Source organism: Mesoplodon mirus (genome assembly GCF_964341445.2).
Source record: "Mesoplodon mirus genome assembly, chromosome: 11".
NCBI classification, from domain to species: domain Eukaryota; kingdom Metazoa; phylum Chordata; class Mammalia; order Artiodactyla; family Ziphiidae; genus Mesoplodon; species Mesoplodon mirus.
The window spans coordinates 85,350,577-85,363,711 of record NC_138987.1 but is presented as its reverse complement, the minus strand read 5'-3'; the positions used below and the strand labels follow the sequence as shown (position 1 = coordinate 85,363,711).

Genomic DNA, 13,135 nt, shown 5'->3' with positions numbered 1-13,135 from the left:
TTAATTCATTGTAGGTATGAATTAAACTAAGTATTATTATCCCTGCTTTACAGATGAGGAAACTGAAGGAGGAAGTGTTAAGTAACTCAGTCAAGCTCACACAGCTGTGAGTGGGCGAGCAGGAAGCGAAAACCAAGTCATCTTGCTTTAGAGGACAGGCTCATAACCACTACACCTCCACATCTTCCAACTCAAAAGACCTCTTATTAATGTGCCAAGCAACATTAATGAAAAAAGAGACCCACTCTGAGATATATCTTGGTAAACTTTCTGAATTTAAATGGTAAAAAGAAATGTATAAGTTTTAGTAGAGGAAGGAAAGAAAGATTTCCCTCAAACAAAAAACTGAATAAATTTCCATTAGATTTTTGTTGGCATCTCTGGGTGCCAGAAGATAATGAAACAATATCTTCAAAGTTCTGAAGAATATATGGAATATCTGAAAAAAGTGTACCTCGTGTCAGTTATAGTTATTTACAAATGGTGAGGTTTGGGGTGATTCTTTTTGTTACCATCTTCTTTGTGTTTTTCTCTCTTAATTTCTTACAATGAACATATATTTTTGTGGAAAAACATTAAGATCAGTGTTATAAAAATAAAGATAGTCACATGGATTAAATTTCTTAAGTATGATAAATGAAACTATAAATGCACTAAAAAAATACAGGGTAATATTTTCTCATTGGAGGGGATGTGGGTAAGGAAGATTGTCTAAAGATAGTTTTTTTTTTAAAAAAAGGAAAAGACTAACAAGTTTCATTGTATAAAAAATATTGAGTTCTGATAGGACAGAAGTTAAACAGACTAGAAGAAAATATTTGCTCCATATATAGCAAACAAAGACTTAATATCTATACAGTTCTTATAAATCAACAGGAAAATAGCTTGTAAAAAGAAAAAAAGTACAAAATGAGCAAAAAATGCAAATAGGCAATTCACAGAAGAAAAAATACTAATAGTCAATACCCACTCAGCCCTTCTTATATTAAAAAAAACACATATTAAGTAAAAAATAATGTATCATTTTTAACTCAGCAAACTGACAAAAATTTAAAAGATGAACAGCACATAATGTTTTCAGTATTGGAAAACAGGCAGTCTGATCCATGACCGAAGAGGAAGTAAATGGTACATTTTGGAAGTGTAATTTCACAGTATCTGTCAAATTAAAAATTGGTTGTGTTTCCCAACATTTATTTTATAGGAATACTTACTTATGAACCAAAACAAGTAGTGTAGCATTGTTTATCAAGTGACACACAAGTGCTGTTCACTTGGATAAGACTTCCTTAGGTGGCAAATGCCTGAGCTTAGAATATCTGGGTATTTCACTATTAACTGCTAGTGTACATGGGAGAGCATAAAGGCGATGTCTGACTCTTCTTTTCACAGAGACTGAGTCATTCTCTACAACGAACAGTCCTTGGATAAACAGCTCACATCTTACCGCTCAGCTTCATCAACTAGAGACCGACGACCCCCAGAAGCTCCCACAGCAGCTGCCAAGATTTCTGGAATCGATACTAGAGTAAGAATTTTCCATCTGCTTTACCAAGTCTGACTGAATATCATGTGATGTACTATACTGTAACATCATATAATCACACATTCTTGTACATTCCCACAATATTGCTACTTTCATGCATGTATATGCAGTAAAGTGGTCACTTCTCTGTTTTTACTCTTTAATAAAGTTGATATGACTTCAGTTCACCAATCAGTGCCAATCAATGAGTTGGGACTGAAGCCAACCAATTGGAAAGTAGTAGTAATGAGTAAGCACAATATTATATTACTTCTTTGAGCAAAACGATGGATTCACATATTATTTTTACGATCTCTAAAGGCAAGAAACGGAATCCCAGAGGAAGCATGAAATAGTGTTTGGATTCCTATAATTCTGTCTAGTTTATTTACAATTCCCTCCTTCATCCTTCCTGCCTGTCCAGATGGTTTTCTTCTTTGTTTCCCAAACTGAATTATGTTCACTCCTTTAAGATGTTAAATATTTCGAAAGCCTTCCTTTTAATTCCTCACAAACAGAAGTCATGAACTCTTACCTTTGCCGAATTATGCTGGGGTTAGCCGTCACTAAATGACTTTTGGATCCAACATCCTTAGTATATTCACTTGACAAAGGAGGAAGATTGCATCTAGAGGAACAAGAACAAGCACTTCAGAATGATTTACATACTTTTAAATCAGGTCAATTATCATGGCAAATAGGAATTTTACTAAGTCTAGCTCAATTCACAAATAACTGTTTTTATCACCTCTCCCTTTTAATAGACATTAGATGACTAACTCTTAGCATCTTCAAAATGCTGTCATAAAAACTATTTCTGTTTTAGAAGAAAGAAAATGTCAGCTAGAGAGGTAAGGGATTTACTAAAGGAAAGAGATATAACTAAAATGAATTTATTCCATTCAAAATATTTTTGAGGTGATAAGTCAGGGTATACTAGACTTGAAATTAGTGCTCAGGAGGGTGTAGTCCCCTAGAAGACATAGGACCTACAGTGCTCTCTGTGGATACCAACAAACTTCAAGAGAAAAGGAAGAATTGTATTTGCTTGTGTTTTTCATTCTTTTCCCAAATTCTAAATTATAATAGTACATTCAAGGCAAACTCTGCCACCTAAATCGATGCATGTGCGACTTTTGGGTACATGACCAACGTATGGTTGCCTACTGGTGAAGACAAAATAATCTGTCATTTAAAGAAATGCAATGATTCTCCACCATCCCAGTCTAGGCAAGGGAAGAGTACAGGTGACAGAAACAGCTCCTCCTCCCCCCCCACACACACACTCACACACAGCACAGCCCTGGGTGCTCTCCTCTACTGCAACATCTCATGAATGCTTACAACGGAAAATATTGCAACTGCAAATCCAAATCCCATGGCTTTCTGCCAGTGAGACCTTAACCAAGTTGTCAACTGCCTCAGTTTCCCCATTACACAAAATGAGGATAATGACTTTTCCTCTCCAATAAGGTGGTTGCAAGGATTCAAGTAAGAAATGTATAAAAAGTCCCTACCTTGATGCCTCATACACAGTAAAAGGTCAAATATATCACATATCAGAAATATCATATAAATATAACTAAATATATATAACTATTACTTCTGACCATCCCAAATGAGTCCATAGCTTCCATTAGATTTTCTTTTCTTACTGAGTCCTAAGTGCTCCTCTCCACCCATGTCTCTAAGTTGACTCCACAGCAGGGCACCTCTAACTTTTTCTTACTTCAGCAAACCAAAGCATCGTGTTTTTGCCGGTAGACATCTTACAAATATTAAGGTCTAGGCCATTCCCCAGCTATTAAAATTTCCCTACAAATTTCCCCCAGGACATGGACTTGTCTGAGCACCGACTCAGCTGATCAGCACAAGTTCCTTGATGTCGTCTTGTATTTACCCTGTATTTGACTCCTACCACATCAGGGCATCCCAGGCAGAAACTTGTCTCAGTTGATTTGGAATCTTCCTTTCACCTGCTCTTTGGCAACAAGAGTCTGGTTCTTCTGGCAGCTCCCCACAGATTAGTCAGCCAGTTGAGTGCCCAGTGAGAACAAACACAACAGGCATGGTGGCGAGCCTGGGGGAAAAGCCAAGTCACAGAGCCTACTTAAGGCATCTCTAGTCTAGTGGTCGCACCATATCCCAAGAGGTTTCCGAACACCATGTCGGGGAGTGAGCTCATCCGGCCATGGTGCTGACTGTGGTCTTGTGATTTAACTGATCTTTGCAAAGATGAAAAGGACTCACAGGATAAAACACAGCCTAGAATTTGGGCATCTGTCTCTCTTTTTTTTTGATGAATGTAATTTTTTTTTTTTTAGTTTTTATTGGAGTCTAGTTGATTTACAATGTTGTGTTAGTTTCAGGTGTACAGCAAAGTGAATCAGTTATACACACACACACACACACACACATATATATATCCATATATATATATATATATATATATATATATATATATATATATATATAATATATATATATCCATTCTTTTTCAGATTCTTTTCCCATATAGGTTATTACAGAATATTGAGTAGAGTTCCCTGTGCTATACGGTAGATCCTTGTTAGTTATATATTTTATATATTGCAGTGTGTATATGTTAATCCCAATCTCCTAATTTATCACTTCCCCTTTGATCCTGATGGCCCTTCATAACATTTGAGAATCAACCACATTATATTAAACCTGTAAACTCTGAATATTGCCGGAAAGTGCGGTTAACCTGTTTTGTCATCGTTAAATGAAACTAGTTGGTATTCCTGAAAAAATACTTGGTTTTTCTGTGCATTCCTCATAGATTGATCCATGGCTCATGTGTTTGGGTCCACTTCACACCTCCTATCACAAAGCAAAAGCTCAGAAAAACACTTCCAGACACTAACTGCCAAATCCTGCAATAGAGGGAAATGCTTAAAACAATAAAGATAATATTTTATACATTCATTTCTGGAAAATAATGACATTGTGTTCTGGTGTAAATATCTGTTCTTCTGGGTAAACTTTCTCTTCAAGTCCAAATTTCTATGACACTTCCCTGTAGCTCTTCTCTTCGAAAAAAAGCACACTATAATTCTAGCTCCACAATTCCTAAATTGGTAATTACATAGATTTACATAAAAGGCACATTTAATACAATCAAATTGTTTCCAATAAGGCATAATTGTGTAAAAGTGTTTCCAACTCTGCATTATCGCTTGTTGGCTCAATGAACGGATATTAATGGCTGAAGTGTCTTAGTAACTGTACTTGTGATCCTAGAAGATACGATCACAGAACTGATGAGGAATGAATATTCTTTGAAGTGGGGAGTGGAGATGGGTGGGTGATGTGGGTCTGGAGAGGAATCTTTAAATAGAATAAATTCTAAACTTCCTTTTTAAGTTGCATGTACACTTAAATATGCAAAACACATATAATTGAGAATAATTCAAAGGCACCAAAATTATGTTGTCCTCACTCATATTCCTGAGCCACCCAACTCCTCTCCAGGACAAAATCACTGTTATCTCTTGCACAACTTCCAGATACATTTTATTCAACCATTTTATTTTTTAAAGTATTGCTTTTGGTTACAGAGCAAATGTTTACTTTGAAAAACGGGGAGTTGACTTCTAGCATTAGAAGACGTATTTGAAAATGTCCAAGCAAAGGAAATTATGGCATTGTTATATCCTAATTCTGGAAAACATCTTGAACTGTAACTGGGTATACCACTGTGTACAGGTAAGGCTGTTTTGGGATCTCCTCTTTCAATGTAACTGTCCATGTACCCTATAGTCCAGGAACATACTATGTGCTTTCTAATTACATTTACTCACTAAATGTTTAATTTTGAACGTATGATATTACCTCAATTTCCTCAGGGTGCCCCCAAAATGTGTATTAAGCAACCGTGCATAAATAGATACATAAATGGCCAAATAAGAATACTTTATAAACAATTTATCAACATTTAATTACTCCCACATTGTAAACTATTAATAAGGCTTTTTAAACATTCAAAGGCCTTATGATAATGGCGCCATTCTTGAAACTGAATCAAAGGCACATGCACATCTAGTTTTGATGTTACCTTCTTTGAATTTTTTTCAATCCTCACCTCCCTCATCATTCCATGAACATCTGTTTAATCCTGTGCTGTGCACCCTAATCACAAGCACTCATTGATTCTGAACTTGAATATATCAATATTGATTGTATACAACACAAATGTAGTCTTGGTTATTTGTAACAAATAATATAGGTAACCCCCTAAGATGCTTAGGCCTGATCTTGTGCACATTAAGTTTAAAATATCCATCTTCCTAAATGTAGTGACAAACACATGCCCACTCAGGGATACTAAAAACACACATTTATTGTACTAATGCCTCCTTCCACATTGCACTCAGACCTCCTGAAATCACTTAACTTTCCTGAATCTGTGAGTATAATATTTCCACTCTTTCTTCCTTACATAGTTTCTGGAAAAAGCAAATCAACTTATACTCGAGAGCAATATGAAAATTTAAACTAGACTACGTGAATGTGTTACAGCGGTGTGATAGTCACATCATCACAGAATCAGAGTTTCCACAATGGAAAGGCTTGTGGTATTGTCTGCAGCCACCTCCTCACATAGATTAGAAAGCTGAGCTGCAGCAAAGGTACAATGGTGCACTGAGGGTCACAGAGTGAGTTTGCAGCAAGGGCTGGTCCTCCAACCCCTCTGTTTTCTTTGCTGGCCCTTCAGCCTCCACCTAACACCAATGTATTAGCGGGGGTACCTCTGCTCTTCAGGTAACTGTCCCCACTTCTACAGCTTAAACCCCATCTCACCATGCTCTCCCCATGGCTCACAACCCTGTGGCAGCCCTTGGTGTCCTTCCTACATTAGAGCTTGGACAGGGTGGCCTGTGTCCAGAATGGAAGGGAGAGAGGGTTCTGCCCAGATGCCACTTCCCCTCAGAAGGTCCCAACTCACTCATCATCTGCTTCTGAATCACCCCAGTCACAGCACTGGCACATCTCCAGGTTTTAAGTCCATGAGGGAATTGTTCAACATACCATTCCCAACCCCACTGAAGACCCAATACAAAGTAGGTGCTCACCAAACTGACGTCGACTTGAATTAAGAGAACTACATTTTTATTGTCTCCATGTTTCTATGGTTTGTACGTATCACAAAAAATAAGAATGGCAATGGAGAGGAAAACAGAGTCTTACACTGGAAAAACTAGGGCAGGGCAACTCCATAAAGGAAAGAGAGATAGAAAAGGACCCCACTCCCACTCTGCAGCAGGCTTCACCCATGAGATAAAGTCTTTCAAGGAGCCCAACCCTTGCTCTCTGAGAGGGAACTTGACCCTCCCCTGAGTACACAGCTTCCTTGAAACACTCTCAGACAGGCTTTACTCTCCCCTACTCCACTTAGCTCAGAGCCCAGAGGTGGTTCAGTGTTCTCTCAGCTAACTTTTGCTACTTCTAGGCCATTATCTATTTATCCTTAAAAATGAACACAAAACACAACCGCCAGCCCCCTTCAGCTTTCTGCTCTCTGTGTTGCTGGACACCTCAGACTTCCTGGCCCCGGAGCTTTTTGGCCCCTGGTTCATAGTCATTTATTTCCACTTCACTGAGACTTCGGGGCCCACCTGAAAGACCCTCCCCAGAACAGCTTCCAGGTTCCTACACTTCTTCAGTAACAAATGTCCCTTTTTTCTACAACACGTCTGCTCATCCCCCAGAGAAGGTGAAGTCACATCCTCCAGTGGGCCATTCTTTGACATTAGCTCTCTTTTGCCCACCTTCTCTCATCTTTCCCACCACTGCCCCCTCCAGCTCTGAAGCACCCCATCATTTGGTCCCATTGGCCCCCTTCCTTTCTCCTTCACACCTCTCAGGGCCCACTTCCCATCCGGCCGAGACTTCAAAGTGTGTCACTTCATGCTCTGTCTAGCCAGGACCCTCCATGCTGTCCTTTCCCACCCTTCTCTCCTCTCCACCAGACAATCCCAAGCCTGTGTCTATCCAATCACTCGCTATCTTCCCTGCTGGTCAAAATTACCCAACGGTGCAGGTTGGTGCCATTTCAGTGTCACGGTCTCTACTCTTGGCTGGAGGTGTCCTAGCGGTTCCTTTACCCACCCCTGCAGGATCACGTCACCACTCTGCTCAGTCTCCTGACCAAGCTTCCTCTTCGCTCGAAATGTAATCTCCCTCCTTCCTTCCAGTTTTCTTCGTCCCGCCCAGATCCAACCCCTCTTCGAATCCTATCCACTACTTGCAAATGCTTTTGTGAAAAACAAAGCAGCAGAGTGTGTAGAATGAAATGAATGAATGAACATGTTTATTCATAGAGAGTTTGTCTTAAGAACAAGTCTCAAAGTTGGAGTCATCCAACTGTATCGTCTAAAATTAAATGAGTGTTTCCACTCTGGGGGTCTCCCCACGACGTCTGAAGCTCTCCCAGCTTTGCACTTTCTTGGGGCCCGTTCCCTGGCTCCCCTGGCCTATCTCCTCAACTCACTTCTATGTGAACTTGAAGGGACGCTGAAGAGCAGCTACCGCTGATGAATCACCTGTGACTGGTTTCCAAAGGCCCCGGGGCTGGCAGGAGGGGTGGGGGAGAAGAGAGGAGGCAGAGGCCGCGCTGTGGGAGCTCTCTTACCGCATGACAAAATCTGCTTCATCTATTTGACGGCCACAGTCACTCTTCTTCAGAATCCCACCATTTCCCACCACCGCGCATTTCTTCAAGGGCAGCTGGAATGGGGTTGCCTAGCAACAGAAAACAAGGCGGGTTTTCACTGCAGAGAACACACAACCACTCACAAAATCATTGTTTACAGCAGACCCAGCCAGAGAATTTGGCTGAAGACTGGGCAGAGGGAAAAGAGCATGTGGAAAGAAAGATGCCAGGACGTTTGCAAGGAACAAACGAGCCTAGTCCTTTGAAATAAACAGGTTTTTTTTTTTAGCTCCCTGAAGTGTATTTCAATATAACATTTTTTGGTATCAAACTGGCCGTGCACATAGTGGGGAGTGACTGCTAAAGAAAATGGAAAAATCCCCACCAAACATTCTTAGGATTCTTTTTAAAGGCATTAAGCTGGGAACGAACTCGAATGAATTCTATTCCCCTATTTGGATGCAATTTCATTCATTCATACAATCAGTCATTCACTCAACGTTGCTGGTGTTTCCTATGCTAACTGTTGGGGATAAACGCGAAGACAGAGAAATCACAGGTCTCAGAATTCACAGTTTGGGATGTGAGGAGAGTGTGAACACAGAAACTTATGCAACAGACCCTATTGTAATGCTGAACTTGCTGTAGAAGAGGTATGTTTCACGTGCTGTGGAGAATCCAGAGAGGGGCAAGAAGGCACGTCTGTCAAGCTGATTCAGGGAATGCTTTCTTACTTGAGCTGAATCTTTTAAGGATGAGTAAGATTTTGCCAGGCAGAGAGAACAGCATAAACAGAGGCACAGAAGTATGCTGAGAGCAAACGCTGTGTTTATGAGCACATGAACACTCTGGGCAGGTCTGTCTAGAACTTAGGAGGCACTAAGGGACAAGTGACTTGTGTGTCCATCCAGACAGCATATGACTTTCTGCAGACATTGAACTGGACTGTGAAGAAAATGTTCCATGTACCTGAACGTTCCCTGGGGTGCTATTTATAGTACCAGGGAATATCAAAACCCAGCACTAGCCCCTGGAAGTGAAATGTGACATTTGGTCTCTTTTAGCTGGGTCAGCAAGAACCGCCAGGCACGGCATTTCCTGCTTGCTGAAACCAGGCACAGCAGTTGGTGTTCTCTGGGGGAACACCTTACATCTGCATAACTGGGACATAAAACAACCATGCCGATATTAAGTCAGCCATCCTTGATGAACCTGAAGGGCATAATATGGATTACACCAAAAGACTGAATAAATACCTGAATATACGCACATAAATTAATTAAAGCAGAAAAATGAAATTCCAGGGGTGTGAGTGATCACTGGTAGGTGCGGGGCACTCACTGTACCACAAGAAGGGAATTTCACTTCCTTGATTTCTATTTTGTAAAAGGAATAGCCAGAGCTATGACAATATAGCTGATGAAGATACAGTACTGAAACTGTAGCGTCTAAGCATTTGCAGAAGGGAAAGACTTCCCTTCGTAACACTACAGCAGAGACTGTCCAGTGACCTCCAGATCAGGATACAGGAGTGTCAAGCAAAGGCCAGCACCCCAACACGCCCAGGATAAGCCAGGATGACACATGGCATTTTTCTCAGTCACTCCTGGGAGGAAGGTTTGAAATCAACAAACACATGGGTTAGATCTGTGATTTTTTTAGATGTAGATTTAAGTCTTTATGCTCGAATTAACTGTTCTTTTATTCCACGACTATTTATTAAACACCTACTATGTCCCAGGCACTGTCCTGGGTGACAGGGACATAATAATCCCTGTTCACAAGGAGCTCACATCCTAGCGGGGAAATGGATGATAAATAAGACAAATGAGTAAATAAACAGAATATCAGATGGTGACATGGGCTGTGGAGAGAAAGAAAATCATTGGCATGAGAAGATGAGGAAATACTTTTGAAGAGGACTTGCCATTGAAATAGGGTGGTCAGGAGACATGGAAGCAAATCCCTGAAGGAAAAGGGGTAGTGAACCTTACTGGTACCTGTGGGAACCACTGGAAGGGACACTTCTGGGGTATGAAATGAAGAGGAAAGAGCCCACTGTGTCTGGAGATGAGTACGCAAGGGACAGAGGAGGGGGGGAGATTAGAGACTTACCTGGTAGGAAGGTTGGGGAACAAATTCTGTAGAGCTTTGGAGGGTACAGACTTTGGGCTGTATTATGAGATGAGAATCAAGTCAAGGTAGGATGAGCAAAGGAGTGACACTATAACATATTTTGGAACAATCACTCTGCTGCTGTGTGAATAGGCTGTAAGATGTCATGCACAGAAAGAAAGACACCAGTCTCCTGAAACAGCAGACTAGAGATTTTGGTGGCCTGGGCTAGAGTGAGAGCAGTGGGGGTGGTCAGAAGTAATCAGATTCTGGAGATGTTTTGGAGGAAGAGCTGACCGGATTTGCTGATGCAATGGAAATAGGATAAGAGAAAAAGAGAGGACTCAAGAATGATGCCAAAGTCTGGGGCTTGGACAACTGTGAAGACGGACGTGCCATTTACTGAGACACGGAAGATGATAGAGAAGCAGGTTTTGGTGGGGGGGATAATTCGGAGTTCAATTTTAAATATGTCAAGTGTGAGATTCTCCGTTAGACATTTAAGTGGTAATGTCAAGTAGGCAGTTGAATACATGAGAATACAGTTGGGGAACTGGTCTCTCCTGGAGATAGAAAGATGGAGGTGATCAGCATATAGGAGGTATTTAAAATCAGGGGACTAGCTGGTGAATGAGTGTAGACAGAAAAGAGAGGAGGTCTAAGAACTGAATCCTGGGAGGCTCCAACAAGAAGTCAGGAGACTGATGAGAAGTCGGTAAAGGAGACAGAAGGAGTGGCCAATGGAATGGGAGAGAAAAACAGGAAAGTAGAGTGTCTTGCAAGCAAAGTCAAAAAAAAAATATCTCAAGATACTCAAGAAGGATGGAGGAAAATTGCAGCAAATGCTATTGATAGATTGCGTAAGATAAGTGCGGAAAATTGCCACGGGATTTTGCAACATGGAGGTCACTGGTAACCTTCCTCAGGACAGACCTGTTTCAGGAGTGAGGATGGAAGCCTGATCTGAGTTCAGTGAGTTATCCAACTATCTGTATACAGTTTATGTCAAAAGTGTGGGCCCACTCATGCACTACTAATATTTAGTTTGCTTTGTAAAAGCCAACTTAACCCCCGCTCATTGTTGTTAAAGGAAAGTCCCTGGACCACATCGACTGACAATACCAGTTTTCCAAGCAAGGATCTGGGCACAGAACAAGCAGAGCTGGGAAGTGGCAGCAGCAGTAGCAGCATAAACCTGGGTACAAATACTACCTCCTAACTTCCAGATTGTGGGACCCGTGGGCGCCCCACTTCCTGTCTCTAAAGAGGGATAATGCTGCACAGGACTATATGAGATTATATGAGATGATGTACATAAAGCATCTCACTGAACCACTAGCATGGTGGTCCTCCCATTATCCTTCCCCTCTTCTTTCCTCTCTTTCCTCCTTCTAGCAGAGTCCACTGACTTGTTCAAGCTATAAAATACTTAGATTCCATGGGTTTGGGAGAAACATGGTAAAATAGTGATTTATCACACTCTATCTTAACAACTGGAATACTTTTATTAGCCTACTTTATATGGTATTTACCTGTTCTTACATTATATATACATATATGTCATATACAACACATATGTATATATATATGTTTTATACACACACACACACACACACACACATCATTGCACTTTTTTAAGCCTTTGAACAAAAGCCCAGTTGAGGAAGAAGCCATTTCTGACTTTGTGCTGGTAATATTTGCTTACTTCCTCTTCATTTGGTCAATGCTGGCCCTCACACAAGCAACTTCAGTTCAATAACTGTTTCTCCGGTATCTGGGTGCATTCTTCTGGGCATTGGTAATATGCCAGTGAACAAAGGAGCTCACCAAAGTTTTACAGAGAAAAAACTTAATTGAGAAAATACTGAGGAATTTTTTTTAACTAATTGAGATAATACTATCATTTTATTCACTATCATTATTCTATTCTAGACACAAAATATTTTAACTTGGCAATGGTCGATGCTTACCAGAATGATCCATGAGCAAGGTGTCCTCCTTTTGCTGTATATTACATAGAAAGAACTTTGGTCGTCCATTTCTACAAAAATATTATGATTCTGTCAAGGAGTATTTTTATTAAGGCACTAACTGCATCCTTTCTTTTCAAAGGTATCTCCTTGCACCCATGTAAGAAAATATCTACTGGGTCTGAGAATATAGTACTATACTCTAACACTCTTCCTGCTAACCTTAAAAAATACTACTCTAAATGAAAGGATGGATTAGGCAGATTGACTACAGCCATGGTCTCAAAATATTGCTTGACCACCAATTCACCTTATAAATCTTTGTCCAAGTTTTTTCACCTATCACTGTTCCATCTAGTAATGGCCATCTTCTTAATGACTCTATTATATTAACCATCTGGATTCAGATTATGGTTTACCAGGCCCTGCAAACTCTCAGTGCCTCACTGGAAGTCAGGCATAATAATAACTATCCCATCTGTCTCCCAGTATGATTATGAGAATTAAAATCAGCTGAGGTGTTGAACATCATCAGAAAACTCTGAAGTCCCATACAAATATATGAGACTAGTACATTATTAAATACTAAAAGAATTAAATTATCTGGGGAAAAATTATCATTACATTGCTAAAGCACTACTATTACATATAGTTTACCTTTGTGTGAGATACTTGCAATTTCAGAGGTTTACACAGATTTTGAACAAAATATTTTCTAATCATTGGCCCTTAGAGGGTATATCTACTACTCTGATCAATCAATGAGTTTTTAAATGCACATTTTTGCATGAATCAATCCGAGTATTATATCTTTTTTGCTCACTGTTCTATACGCAAACTAAGAACAGA

General features: G+C 40.2%; 1 protein-coding gene across 1 annotated transcript in view; it reads right to left on the bottom strand.

Annotated features, from left to right (window-relative positions):
- Positions 1-13,135, bottom strand: part of ST8SIA1 (ST8 alpha-N-acetyl-neuraminide alpha-2,8-sialyltransferase 1) — a gene marked incomplete at both ends in the record, with an annotated part of 155,101 nt that overhangs the window by 54,124 nt on the left and 87,842 nt on the right. The window contains 2 exons of the mRNA XM_082634583.1: positions 2,061-2,153; positions 8,181-8,290. Of these exons, the coding sequence (XP_082490709.1) occupies positions 2,061-2,153; positions 8,181-8,290 (203 nt within the window). The remainder of the gene's footprint in view (positions 1-2,060; positions 2,154-8,180; positions 8,291-13,135) is intronic.